Genomic DNA, 14,692 nt, shown 5'->3' with positions numbered 1-14,692 from the left:
GCTGAGGATCAAGTGTCTTACTGCAGAGGTAATTAGAACAGGGAAAAGGGTGGTGGCGGTGGCGGCGGGGGTGGGGGGGCTGACGATTCAAAATTATGAGCCACTAATGACTGGGGATTCAGTAAATTAATACACTTGTTCCATCTGTCAACATCCAAGTTCAAACCTTGTTAAAATCAGAACCACCAGTCCACATCGTGAAATTGCTACCATGTGACTCTGTTTCACTGTAGCACGAAAGGACCACCACCTGCATGATAATTTCAGGAGCCTGCCCCCTTACCTCAGGAAAATAAGGATCTCTTAATCACCGTTACACAAGCTCTCAGCCAAATCCACTGGCACGGTGAACATACAGCGGGATCCAAGGGGACCTGCCCGCCGGTCTGCCTACCCCTCAGGATGGGAAGGCAAACCTCTCTCTTCTATCCCCTTTGCCTTGGAAGTGGATGACAGAACGTGACCACAGCAAACCTCAAGTCCTAGAGACAGACGCTGAAAGGCTGCCATAGATAATGTCCCGCCTTCTCCTGGTTCAGATACAAAGTACTCCCTTCCCAAACTCAGGCACCACCATCATCAAGATGCCCCCTTTCTGACAGCAGCAGTTTGGGAGAGTTAACTTTTATCCTTCCTTCTGCTGTGTAACTCTCCCCTTCACGTTTCTTTATCTGCCCTCTGAGCTCATCTCAACTTTCCTGTTCTCTCAGCGTGCAGACGTGCATTCCAAACTCTGTCTAACAGACCAAATAAGAGGTTAATAAGAAGTGGCAACAGAAAGAAAAAACACAATCCCTGGTAACTGATAAGAATGACAGTGGCAGCCCTTTTTTGTTTGTCTTCAAATATAGAGTTAAAGATCTTTAAAAAACTAAATTTTGATGCCTTTGAAAAGGAAGAAGCACAAAATAACAACAGGGGGTTATTGCCTGTGAGCCACAGGGGAGAAACTCCGCAATTCTTATCCTCCCTTTTGAAGGCTGTTAGAAATCTGATTCAACAAAGCAACAGCAGAGGGGAAACCTCTGGAGGCTGTACCCATTTCCTGTGATCATGCATAATGTGCTTCAGAAGTGGGTTTTTACCAGTTCTGTTGATCAACTGCACCTCCTTCATGTCCCTTCTTTTTTCTGCTGTGTTTACATCTGATGTGACTCAATGACAAGCACTGTCTGAGACCGTGAAACAGGCCTGTCATGTTGATTTATGGGCGCATCAAACCACAACTTGTCCAAACTGAAGCTCGCAGTTCATTAATTAGAGAGCTGCGACTTTGAAGTCAGCTTTCAGACTGTGGTTTTTAACATTTGGCTTAATTTATATGCTCTTGAATGTGGATCTCTAAGGAAAAAACTGAAATTCCCTTCTTGTCTTTGAACTTCTTTTGACCGCACAATAATCATTTCTTTGTCCAGAGTGATGCCTGCAATCCCAGAGTCATTAACGCGCATTGAACTGCCACTGATGAGTAAGCCCTACTGAATTAGAAAAACAGCCAGCAAAACAAAGCTGAGAGCCTTCTGCACAGTGATATCTCACAATTACATGCCTTCCCTCCCTGCGCCATTTCCATTTTAATTACTGTTAGTCCTTTAGATTTACATTTTAGACACTTTTTAATCTGTTCCCTTTTTTATTATAGCAGCCCCCAGTAGCGCGCCACTGTACTTAAGGGTTGTGTCAGCATTTTCATGAAAGCACCTCCTCCCCGTCACCCCCAAACTGCCCCGACTCTGCAGGGGTTGCCATCCAGGCTGCTGAACAGGACTCCAGGGCGAACAGCTGGCAGGGCATGGATAAAGCACCCAGTTTCTGTTGAGGAAGGAGCCGGCCGGGGCCATTCCCAGCATGGAACGTGAGCGCGGCCCGCCATCCACGCTCACGTGAGGGACAGGGCTGTGGAGAGTCGTCGAGCGAGGCTCCTTCCAAACCAACGGAAGTGGCCGCCTGCTTGGGGCCAGCGAGGAGGCCGTGCAAGGGGGCCGGGAGCTGTTTTCCAAACTACAAACTGTGGCATTCCGAGGAGAACACTCACATGAAAAGTGTTCCAGTCCACGGTCAAAACGTGAGGAGCTAAGTGACATCGGGGAACTCTGAAATCAGGAGGAAGATGGCATGATAATGCCCACACGCACACAGACGCTCCCCCAACGGCCTGGTCTTCGCTGACATGGAACCGTACGGGACGTGAGACGCGGACACCTCCCCTGGGAAGGCCGTCCCGCGTCTGGAGCTAACACGGTCACCTAACTGGGTGGTGGGGCCTGGCGCCACAACTGTGTGTGTGCTCTTACAAAGTGCTGGGCCCACGGAAGCCATCGTGCCACACTGGTTTTTGTCAGGGACACACAAATCATCCAAGCTCAGAGGAGTCTTCCCTGTAAGTGGCACCATCTCACGCCTGCCTTGAGCAATTACCAAACGTGTCTAACTTGCGAGAAAAAGTGAACACAGAGATAGGAGCGACCATTTCTTGGTCAAACTTTTCTGTTTGTCCAACCTCACAAGAGCGGATTCTTCCAAAGGGAAGGGCCATCCCCACGCCCCCAGGCTGTCTGAGCTGGAGAAAATCTCAAGCACGGGTCCAAGTACGCTTGTGCTAGCAGCAGGTGCACCTCGGCCCACCGTTCAGCCCGCCCGCGGGAGGAGCCCTGACGGTCTGGCCCACCATCCCGCTTCCTGGTGCTCCCCAAGGGGACACCTGCAGCGCTGCTCCCGGAGAGGTGGCAGCCACGAAACGGAACCCAGAAAAATCTCAGAGAACAACAGGACGATCACTCTTGGTCTGAGAGCTGCGAACCGATAGCTCAGTTGTGCAATCATTTAAGAGATGAATGACAGTTTAATAGCCATCAGACAGTCCTCTGGGATCTGTGGTTTGAAAGTAAAATATGTATTGTTGGTACCTCTTTAGGCTGTTTTCCAGCATGTTGTTGTTGTAAAAGTTGAAGCTGCAACTGTTCCTGTTGTTTTTTATAAAACTCTTGAAGCTGCTGCTACAAAGGAAAGAGAGGACAGTAAGTAACCGAGGGTACCGCCAGCCCACTGTCCCGATGTGGTGCCACACACAACTGCGATTTGAAAAACAGCATCCTTTTATCTGGAATGGCCTGACCTTTACTTTGAAACTCGACAATAAATTTCAGCGCACCCTGACTATTCTTGGCATTATCGTTTGAAAACTAATCTCCAAAATGACCTGATGAAAAACATACCATTTTCTACACAAACTAATTAAAATAAGGCAAAGGATGACCTTTGATTGGACAACAGAGCCCCAGTGCCCTTGCTGAGAGAGTCTGGTGAATCTCTACCCTGGAAAGCGTGCCTACTCTCGGAAGGATGGGGCTGGGCAGGGTGGTGGGGTGTTCAGCGTCTGCATCAACAGAATGGGCAGCTCGCTCAGCCTCTGGTCCCCACCGCCTCACCCTGGCAACTTCTGTCACTCTAGTTCTGAATCGCATCTTTTTGGTTTGGGGGTCCGGGAAGTCTGAATGTGAGGTTCCTGTGGCACGTGGCAGCCAGAAGTTCATTTCTGCATCAGCATACATGAAAGAAGGAAAGTGAACTCTGCACCTTAAAAGTAACCAACTCCGGGATGTCTCTTGATGTTTAAAAGAAAAATTCTGTGAGCCTCTGAGTTGAAATGGGGACTTCAAGAGCTGTCACATTTAAACCTGCTCCTAACGTGCTCCCCATTTTGCTTTGATTCACACCATTTCGAGGCCTCTGGGCTTACCAAATAAAAGAGTGTAAAGCCACATAAGCCTAAAAGATCTTGTATCTACCAAGTCCAATTACAGCCCTAATCTCAGTCCATCGGGTACTCTCCAGGCCCGAACCCTAGTCGCTTTGGCAGGGGTCCCTCTGCTTCCTGGGATGCAAAGGACATCGATTATTTCAGGGGCCCGCTCGGTGTCCTGCCCCAGCCACCCTGCTCTGCTTTTTCTACAATGGGCAAAGGAGCGGATCAGGCGCAGGGAATGGCGAATGGAGTCACCGGCCCTGGGAGGAGGAGGATGGACGGTTACCTGTTGGAGCATGAGGGCCTGCTGTTGCTGGAGGAGGACCTGGAGCTGCTGAGGGCTCAGCACTTGTTGCTGGAGGATCTGCTGCATTTGCTGGGGAGTGATAACTTGAGGTGTCATCATAGCCACTGACACGGGAACCTAGAACGTTAATGAAGGATAAATAGGAAGCCAGGAAATCGCATGCACGCAGCACTCAGCCTTCTGGGGTCAGCGGCAGACGGTCACGAGCCTGCTCCAAGAACTGACCAGTTCCCCACGCACAGTGTCTTTATCCAGAGGGGATGCAGCAACAAATCCTATTTCATCTCTTACGGAGTTTATGTGAAATAAAAGAAAAACAAAAGAAGACCTCGCAGCAATGACAGGTGCCCAGACAGCCTTGCAGGCAGACAAGGAGTAAAGACTTAACAAATGCTATCTGGAGTTAGGTGGGGATGATCTCGATTTCTTACGAAGCACGAGTTTTCGGTGGCCATCAGCGCTAGGAAGTTTAAGGCAAACTTGAATTGTGTTTTAGGGAACAAGGCAAATGGGAACCAGCACCTTCTCGGCAGGAGCTACTCTGATCCACTTCCTCTGTGGACAGTGATTTTTTAAGGACAATCAATGAATGCTTGGTCTTGTGGGTGACTGAACCCTGGGCGCACCTCGCGAACTTCAATGCAGACCTTTCCCAAGATGCCTTTTACCCTTCCTTATTCACCTAGCACACAGATGTCTCCATTCTTTCATATTACGTGTGATACCATTAAAAGCTGCTTTCCATGACATTTCAGTGACAAACAGCTACAGTGATGAACTTGATAGCATTTCATATTTGCAACTGTTAACACGTTTCTGCACGGGCATCTTTGCAAGGAACCTGCACTACTGTATCTGAAAGGATGATGTCTTGTTCAGATAAAACACTGACATTAAAATGACAGGCTGTCTTGGCCAAGGTTACACAAATTGTATTCAAGCGGATACCTAATGACAATGCTCTGAATTCTGCAAGCTTTCTAGAATGTAATTTAGCTATTCAAAATAATCACTGCACTTGTGTTTAATTTGCAGACTACATGAGAACCATTTTGTCAGTCCCCGTAATACAAGAAGACTATTTCATGAAAAATCGCCCCCACCAAATAAAAAGATAAGGAAAGGAAAAAAAAAAACAATGAAAGAAAAGACAAAACCTGTATGTCTTCTAACAGTAATATTTAAGCATCTTACTTTTCTTTGGTTTCTAATCAAACATGTGACAGCAAGAAGCTAGAAGCAGTAAAGGATATACTTTGTTAAAAAGGATCTCCTGTCATCTCATGTATTACAATAAAAGGTAATAACATGTTTTGCACTTTGCCTGTGTGCCACTTAAAAAAAAAAAATCTGGCAGACAATAGCTGATCAGAAGATAAAAGAATTAAAAAATCTTTCAGGGGAGCAGTAAGCAAAAGGGAGAAATGCAGTATTAATTTTATGTAACATAATGTCTTAATATGCAGTTTATCTTGACTTTTTCACATGATTTGTCCTGTCATTTGCATAGCGAGCTCTCATTCCTAATTTCACAGTCATTATGCACTGATGTCCCGATTTCTCAGCATCACTAATTTTGATGAACTAAAAATGGTTCCTGAAGGTCAGATTCATGTACAGTGAACATCCTCCCCTGTTGTTGTGGGCATGTCTTGTGTGGGGGGATGTTTATGTGCAAGTTTCGCATTGTTTGGAAAACACCGGCTAGAACATTTGAGAAATTTCATTAACCTAACTCTGGAAGGTCATCAATGAATTCTTCCTATTGCAGTGGCCTTTTAAGTGTAGATGTAGATACACTGTAATTTAAAACAGATGGGCATGTCTGAATATTTTTATATGCAAAAAGGGACAGATGTATATGAATGGATAAATTATCCTTTTAAAAAGCTACTTTGCAGCATGAAATATCATCAATGATTAGAACAGTGAACTTGCATTCAATCTAGGGCAAACACAAGAAGGCATTATCAAAACATCTAACCATCTATAAATTAATTCCAATTAGTCTACTTTGTCTTCACACACAAGAAACTTTTTGAATTTTTCAAAAAGTGCTAATCACTATCTTTTGAGCTGCTAAAGCCAACATATCACAATAGAAGTTTACTTTTCCTTGAGAGTTGCATCATCATACAGGGAGGTTTGATTAAGCAAACAAAAGAACCATGTTTAAGGTTTCTTTTTTCCTCTGCGTTTCTTGGATGACGTACAATATAAATATTCTTGAGCCAAATTTCTGATGGTGATGAACAGGAAAATAGACAGGAATAGGGTGGTGTAAGATCTAAACGGGTGATGAACATGAAGTTAACAGTGTTGTAACAGAAGTCTTCATAGAAATAATCTCTTGGTCACAATTTTTTAAAAGAACCGTGGAAAGTCTATGTTCACAAGGGGAGCAAGAGAACTTTTGAGGGTGATGGAAATACCGTCTACCTTGACTGGGATGGTAGTCCCACAAGTGAACACAACTGCCCAAATTCTTCCACCTGTACCCTTAAACTGAGTGCATCTTTTTGTATGTAAATTATACTTGAATAAAATCCATTTTAAAAGTTAAAAAAAGGACTGGCATATACAGATAATTTTGAAAACCTTGGATATGGCCAATAGTTAAATGTGCTTCTCCCAGGGTTATTTATTCAATGTTTGCAGTCATGTTACTGAACAGCCAAATGAACTTAGTCTCCTCTTCTTTTTCCCTTTGGACATTTTCATGGAGGTGCTGATGAGTAATAAAATGCTCAAGCAGCAGGCACAACCAAAGGAGGGAAAGAGGCAAGAAGCCTGAGTAAGCCTCCTGCCTGGTATAGGGTCTCTGAATAACCAGAAGTGGGGTATTAAATGCTGATGGCCTCAACTTTGCTTTTACTATCTGAAACCACATTTTCACACCAGTTCGCTTGTAAGCCTCCAAAGTGGGACTGACCTTATTTTATAAATGTGATAAAACTGAGATTTCCCCAGTTTCTGCTCCAACGTGTCTTGAAAATAGGTTATGGAAGGTTTTAACAAACATATCCAAATGGACGAGAAACCACTATGGGTAGAAAAGGGGGAAAAAACCCCACAAAAAACAGCACAGTTTAAGGTTTTAAATAGTTAAGAAAGAGAGCTACACATATCCACTCTCTTAACTCCCAACGTCCAACTTTTTCATGGAGCTAGTCCCTACTAATACTAGGAATCAAAGGGCATGCAGCACCAGTGAGAGGCTATTATAGTCCACACTTTATTGCCATTACTACTGAGGTCATTAGCGGCAAGAGTGATTGTACTGGTCTTAACCTATTGATCACTGTAACTACTATCATTTAATCCTGTGTTGAATGTCTGGAGAGCGGCTAAAGGCACACAAGAGAGAGTGCTTTAGCATTGAGAAATATGGTCAAAGCTTAGAAAGTACACTGTGATTCATAAAATCTAGCCAGTGGTTTAAATCAATAGTATTTAAAACAGTCATGTGAGTTTTTAACTACGGTGCTCTACTATTTATGGGCCGCTCTTTGAGAGTATTCGGTCAAAACTAAACTTTATTTTTTCCAGATTCTATGCCATCTACCTTACCCTCCTTGAGATAAAAAACAATAAATTCTGTTTTTTGTTTTTTGGGTTTTTTTTGTGCTACAGGGCTCATGCCTTAACTGGGAGTTTCACCTAATTCTTGATTTCTTTCTCAAATGACAATTTAAAGATAGTGCAAAAAAAAAAAATTATATCCCTGATGCTGTAACTACCTTAACTGTTTGAGAATATAGAAGTGAGTATGTTTTTTGAGTTAACAATGAATCATAGAAGGCAATTTATGAAGAACTAGAATGATTCTGTCTAGCTGCCTTCAGGGATCAGAAATTCAAATTAAACTTCTGGCAGACATTTAAAGAATGCTAGCATACAAAACTGAATTTAAAAAAAAACACACACAGTTAACACTCTTTCGTTGAGTTTCAAGAGGAAATCGTGAATTAAAAACACACACAGAGACACTGCATGATACACTGTTGACTGATACCACTTGGGTGTGGCTGGTCCCAGGTGCACATGAACCTGCGGGAATGGCAGAAATTCAGCTGTGCTTGGCCCTCGGAACGCTGCTAGTATGGACCTGCTACTATCTTAATACCAGTAACTGGGAAAACGTCGTTAGCACTACCAAGTGCTGGTAGGAACCCATGCACTTCTGTGTCAATCCTGCCTGCCACAGTTTTCTTTTACTTTAAATTGACTTTCTATCATCCGAAAGCCAGAAGACTATTGAAATAGATGCCTTATTAGCTCCCTTTATTCCCAAAGGGGAGAGGTAGGTGATGGGGTGGGGGGAAATATCTAAAAAGCAAACAAACAAATAAAAACACCCATAGAAACAATACTCATTGCTAATCCAGGAGACAATTGGAGGAATTGGGTGGGAGGAGAGATGACACAAATAACATGCTATCGTTTTTTTTCTTTCTCTTTACACTCACTCCCGTTAACTACAAGTAAATACTGCCCAGTGTAAACACACATACGTTTTGTCATCAGCATCTTCTCCTAGTTGCTAAGTCTACAAATAAGGAAAATGAGAAGACAGAAACATTTAAGTACTGTTTTACTTCCATTAATCTGGATTAATAATTTAGAGACTATTTTTTAATCTCTATTATTCACCACGCATATGTCCCAGGAAACCTGGGTCCCTTCCAGACTTCAGGCTGTGTGTGGATGATAACTGGACCAGGTTAGGCAGTGTTTACCTGCTTCATCAAATAACAAGAGCAAAACAAATTAAATTAGAAGGCCCCAGAATAGCAAGACAAAACCAAAGAAAATAGCTCCATTAAAAAAAAGTAAAACAACAAAAACAAAACAAAAAACCTATGCCAAATTTCCTATGACCTATAGAACCTAGCCTGTGTAAAAGAAAATAAGTACTACTTCCTAAATACCATTACCCCCTGTGAAAGACAAGTTTTCATAATTAATAAGTGAATGGATACAGCTGATACACTGGCAAACAGAAAAGTTAGGAAGCTTCTATCTATTCCCCAAGGTATCTAGAAAGAAAGAAAGAAAGAAAAGAAAGAAAGAAAAGGGAAACAAACCACATACACACAGATACCATGCACGGTAGTTGTATCATGGAGGAAAGAAAATACATTTCTGACATAATATTTCAGTCTTCAGAAAATTAAAAAAAAAAAGCCTGCTATTCATGTGGAAAGTATAATTCTGTTTCATTATGGAATTCTGCTTTTTTGTATAACTCTTTTAGACTTAGCTATTTTGCCACAATACTGTACAAAGCATTAAGGCAGGTAATGGTTATTATATTAATGCAAAATCATCTAAGTAGTCAGTCATTAGCATAACTGTTCTTTCAGTAACAATACAACCACCTATTAAAATTTTAGGGGGAAAAAAGACCTCTTTAAAATGCAATTAGCATTTCATTTTTTATCATTTTGTTTATTACATTCTATCAAGAAAGGCTACCTTTCTTTCAGGAAGAATTGTATGGCCAAGACTTGCCTGCCAATCAGGAGTTATTTCAGGTTATCATCCCTAATAAGCAATCTCTGGCAAAGCTCTCCGAGCTCTTCTTTTGTCTTTAAATTTTTAAAAAGTGGCAGAAATTCATATTTGTTTACAGCAGAGGCATTAGTGGAACCTCAACTGCTCTCCTGTAACATTTCCCATGCATACAAGGTTACTCCACTAAGTGCCAGCATAATTGTTTTAGCTCTAATAAATATCAGCTTCATTTGCATAAAAATGTAAAGTTTACATAAATTAAATCGCTTCTCCCATTAGCAACTGTTAAATACACGGAACAATGGAAGCTACACATGAAAATAATCATCCAATAAGCACTCATCTTTTCAACTTGGCAACTACTATTATTATTATTTAAATCAAGAGAAAATGCCTCTTCTTTCTTTCCTCAATCTTTCTCCTGTAGGAGGGATGGCAAACAATGTGGTGTACGTGGATCAAACCTGCTATGACATTTTATATTAACAACAACAACAAAAATCATTTTTAAGTGCTACAAACAGGAGGAGGGGAGAACTATTCCAAGAAGGAACCCCAGGGAAGATTCTATCCACAGTTCTTTAGCTCTTGAGAAGAAAAGGCAGAGGCCTTGGCTTAATAAGTCCTCTTAAAATGAAGCATTATTCAAAAACAGTGAGAAGAGACAGCAACCATATCAGTGCTATTTAAGACACATACACGATGAGAATAAAGGAAAACGACTTGTAGACACAGTTGTGGATCCAGGGATACTGTTCAGTGAAGAAAAGTAAAATGTTTACCTTTTGTCCACGAAAGGATTTTCTAAAACCAAAAATTAAATTTGCCAACATGTATTTTTTTTTTTTTTCACATTATGAGATGGAGGGGGGAGGGAGGGCTGTTACTGGATGTAAACATGCAGGTAGGCCAAAATTAGCTCATTCCAAAGTTTTGTAAGGTCTGACTTGCTGTGCAATCACCCCTTTTGAGAATTACAACTTAAGTTTCTCAAATTGTGCAGCTTCTCATGCCTGTCTCCAACACCTGCACCTTATACATCACAGTTAAGCTAAGGGGTGCAAATTAGATTCTAATGAGAAAACATCAGTTGCTTCTTTGACAACCTCCCCATTCACGGATTTATTTCTAATGAAGTCAAAGCCCAACCAAAAGCTCCCTATATGTTAAAGGTCAAAAGATGTTCAAAAATGCCTAGTAAAATCAAGGTGAATGGGAAACCCGTGAGGACCTGCCTCACGAAGTGGTAGGACAATCAGAGCAATTGTACAAAAACACCATCTTCAGGAGAAAGTGAAAGAAATTAAGCTGCCACAACTGTAACAGGTTAGATGAAAAAAAAATCAAAATTTAATGTATTCTCCCCTGTGTCATCTTGTTTTGTCAAGACATCAAATAGAATTGGGAAGTACAAAATAACAAGCCCTTGAGAAATCACAGCAGCCGACCTTTTTGATGTTGTTGATTTACCTTGTTCTCGGTTATTTGAACAATGATGTTTCAGATTTAAGGGCAAGATAAAGCTTAAAAATTAAAACACGATACCAAGGTATTCTTAAAAAGTGCACCATAACATTTAGGCTGCATCTTCATTGATTAGCTGCTTTTAACCAGATTTGAAAATGAGGTCCAATGCACGTGTTCAATATTCATTTTTCTCGTTCCAAATTAATTTCTCTTCAAACAAACTGCCAGGTTGGAAGAGGGACTCAGAGAAGATCATTCCTACAATCCTAAAGTGGAGGGCCAGTTTAGCTCTTTCCAGATAATTCAAGTCCCTACAGTGCGCAGAGGATCGTCAAACTAACAGGTATCTGAATTTTCTTTCTTTCTTTTTTTAATGAAAGAAAATAAAGCTGAATGTAGAATGCCATGTACGAGGAGAAAAAAAAAGTATTTGCACACTGCGAAATGACTAAAACCAATTCCAGAAATATCATGCTGCTTCCAAGAAAAGAAACCTTTCACCAAACAAAAACACATTTAGCTTAGAGAGTTAGGACTACCCCCAAATCTAGCCATGCAGGTATACATAAAGCTGCACTCCTTCTTTGCCCCAAAAGATTTACAGCTCATCAGCAACATAATTGCCAGCCTTATACGAAGTATTATGTACAAAGGTACATAAAATCAATATATCACAAGATAGCTTTCTCAAATTTTTATATGTAGTCAGCTTCCAAAAATTGCAGTAGTCAAAAACATCTGATTAAAAGACTCTAAAAGTAAATAACACAGTATTTACATGCACTAGTAGAATTTGTAAAACCTGGACTAGTTAAATAGCTACTTAATGATTATTACTCCTTGCCAATGAATTCATAGTTTAACATGTAACACACACAGACGCAATTTATGTATTTATTTATTCCAACCTTCTCTGGTCAACTGTTGCTGACTTATCCCTTGCTTATAAATCAAAGAACTACCAGAAGTGGATTCTAAACTGGCTATGATATTTGACCAGTTACTAAGAGCCTAGTGTTAAGTTTCTCTTCAGTGATGTTCATCTACAACTAAACCACATAATAAAATAAATCCCTCCACCCTTCTTTTCTGCCAATTCAAATTTTACTCAAATTTTAACTCAAGCTGAGAAGCTGGTCACAATATTCTCTCCTGATTATCTCAGAAACATAGTAACTCAAACACACTTCTGCCACATTAGCCAAGATAAATCTGGAATTTCATTGCTTTTAATTAATCTGGATTTTAATTTCACCGTATCTTGCAATTGTGTGGAGGCCGGCTGAAAAGTTGCAGAACTGGTCAGTGTCATGAAAGAGTTTATCTTTCAAGTGACAGCTTCTGACAGCGTGCAAATACAAGGCAGCAATGGTGAGGGTTTTGTTTTTAAGGTACATTTAACTGCAAACAACAACAAAAAAATCCAAACCAACCATTCCTATCATAAGCTTTCTGATGATTTATGGTTTACCAACTGAGCAAGGTTACGCAACACTGCATGCCTTTAGATGCATTATTTCAGCTAGTTGAGATTTAATTAAGATCACAGACTCTAAAATCCCTGTCAAATGAAAATACAGAGAAGACAATACACTATACATCCTCATGCAGAATGTTTCCATTCCATCCTCTGGAAAAATATGAGTTAATCCGCGTTTCTATGGCTGCAGACAAAAGTTCACTAATTTTGTTTTCTTTTGACACTTAGGTTGTTTTCTATTATATGTCATGAGATCATTCCCTTCCAGGGAGGGAAGAAGAAAATCGAGAGTGAAACACGCAGCAGAAAATGCACTTGACATTATTATCCGACCTTATCATAGCTTCCCTATGATGTCATCACATTTTCATATAATCAGCCCATGATTAGAAAAGTTTCATTTAATGAAATGAATTTATTTAAAAACACAACACAAATAGGAAGCCAACCTTTCTTGAATTACTCAGATTAAATAAGTGACATGTCACGCTTCTCGTTTCCTTAACTGACCAACTTTTTATCAGCTGAACTGCACATATGAGTAGGAAAGAAAGTTCTTAGGGTAAACAGGAGACTATAAAGCCCCTTGCTTTCATTCTATGAGTAGTCCTTGGGGCAAGGGGGGGGGGTGGTGGTGAGCAGGACAAAAAACCCCCACAAACCTCTAGGAGATTTCTTCTTATGGATTGATACTGACCCAGTTTCTTAAAGAAAAAAATTATGATCATATGGCCCTTTATCTCCTCCAATGTATTTTTATTTGCATCATCTTAATATTTAGTTGCTTATCTCATGCCTTAGAAATGACAGGTGCCTGCAGTCTCGCTCTTGACAGGCCACTACAGAAATAACTGTCTTGCCTGAAAGGGCTAATGCAGTACTAATGAACAATAAATCAACTTTGATTATCAAGTGTCAGCCCAATCCGTTTTCAGTTCAACTCTATCACATCCTAGAGTAAGTCAGCCACTGTCTCTGGGTAGGCAGTCTGTATTTTGGTTTCATTTTTACACACTTTTCACTGAAATGTGTCAGGCAGCTACAAAGAATCACATAAAATAGAAGTAGACATTTTTTCAAATTATGCGAAGGGTATTCAGAATGTGCTTCTGTCTTCATTTGGTTTACTTAGTGGTAAGTCTTCACATTCAAGAAAGCTTTGCATTCTTTCAAACAGCAATAACAGCAACACATCAAATCCTAAACTAGAATCTCAATGTGATCATGTTTGAGGTCTTTGACAATGACATGCTAGGTTGAACACTTTACCACATAACCACCTCTGATTGCACATACACATTCCTCTTAGAAAATCTATTACAAACCAACGAACAAAAAAGCAATACGGGGCCACTTATAAAATAAAAAACTTCACTTGATTTACACACACACACACAAACACAAATTGGCTTAACACTGACTTCCTAATGATAAAATAAATGTAACTTATTTTTTTCTTAAGCAGATTAGTCACTGATAGTATGATTCACATTTCCTGTTATCAGGCTTAATTTCCCCCCCAAATGTGTCACTTTCAGAATGTTGGCATCTATGGAAATTAGGTGATTTGCATTTTTAAACTGGCTTGATTAGAACATTTGGTCTGTGTGGACAAGAATATAAAATTATATTTTCCTTATAACTGGTAGGCCTTGAAGGAGTTAATCCCAAAGAGGAAGAGTCTATATGTACTTTGCTCTAAAACTTTACCACCCACTTCCTAAAGGTCCCCTCCTTCCCATCACGACTCTTGCGGGGGCGGGGGGAGAGTCTCCTTTCCACTGACCGTCTCTCAGGCAGTTTTGACAGTTGAGTTAGTTACATTCAGAGCCGGGGAAGACTGGAGCACCCCGTGGCAATTCTTCAGTCGGCCGCACGTCCTAACCCAAGCCCTGCTCCCTACTTAATTAACCAGCAAAGTAATGCAACAGACGCTGGAGACTCCCCAGCCTGCCCGAGCGTCCCTTCGTTCGCCGGCCTGTTTTGCTGTGGGGGCTTTATTCCTCCCCCTCCCCCCCCCCTTGCTGTGTGCGAACTCCTTGAATTTGAACAGCTAAGCTGAAAATAGCCTAGACAGATATAAAAACAAACTATCAGAAGCAAAGAAACATCCACACGGGTTACTCGGAGATGGAAGGCTTCTTGTATATTTCACACGCTCTGAAAGTGACATAAA

General features: G+C 41.0%; 1 protein-coding gene across 13 annotated transcripts in view; it reads right to left on the bottom strand.

The window, feature by feature from the left end:
- The window catches only part of FOXP1 (forkhead box P1), a 375,324-nt gene that overhangs the window by 90,110 nt on the left and 270,522 nt on the right, over positions 1-14,692 (bottom strand). For 12 of the 13 annotated variants that reach the window (XM_064593678.1, XM_064593689.1, XM_064593683.1 and 9 more), the window contains 2 exons: positions 4,032-4,169; positions 2,907-2,996 (listed from right to left, as the gene is read on the bottom strand). In XM_064593678.1, coding sequence (XP_064449748.1) covers positions 2,907-2,996; positions 4,032-4,169 — 228 coding nt within the window. The remainder of the gene's footprint in view (positions 1-2,906; positions 2,997-4,031; positions 4,170-14,692) is intronic. The other variant, XM_064593670.1, reaches the window with a different exon arrangement.

This window comes from Mirounga angustirostris, unplaced genomic scaffold (assembly GCF_029215605.1).
Source record: "Mirounga angustirostris isolate CCGP_5_RB_7025 unplaced genomic scaffold, mMirAng1.0.hap1 SCAF_1, whole genome shotgun sequence".
Taxonomy (NCBI): Eukaryota; Metazoa; Chordata; class Mammalia; order Carnivora; family Phocidae; genus Mirounga; species Mirounga angustirostris.
This window is presented reverse-complemented; position numbering and strand designations above follow the sequence as displayed.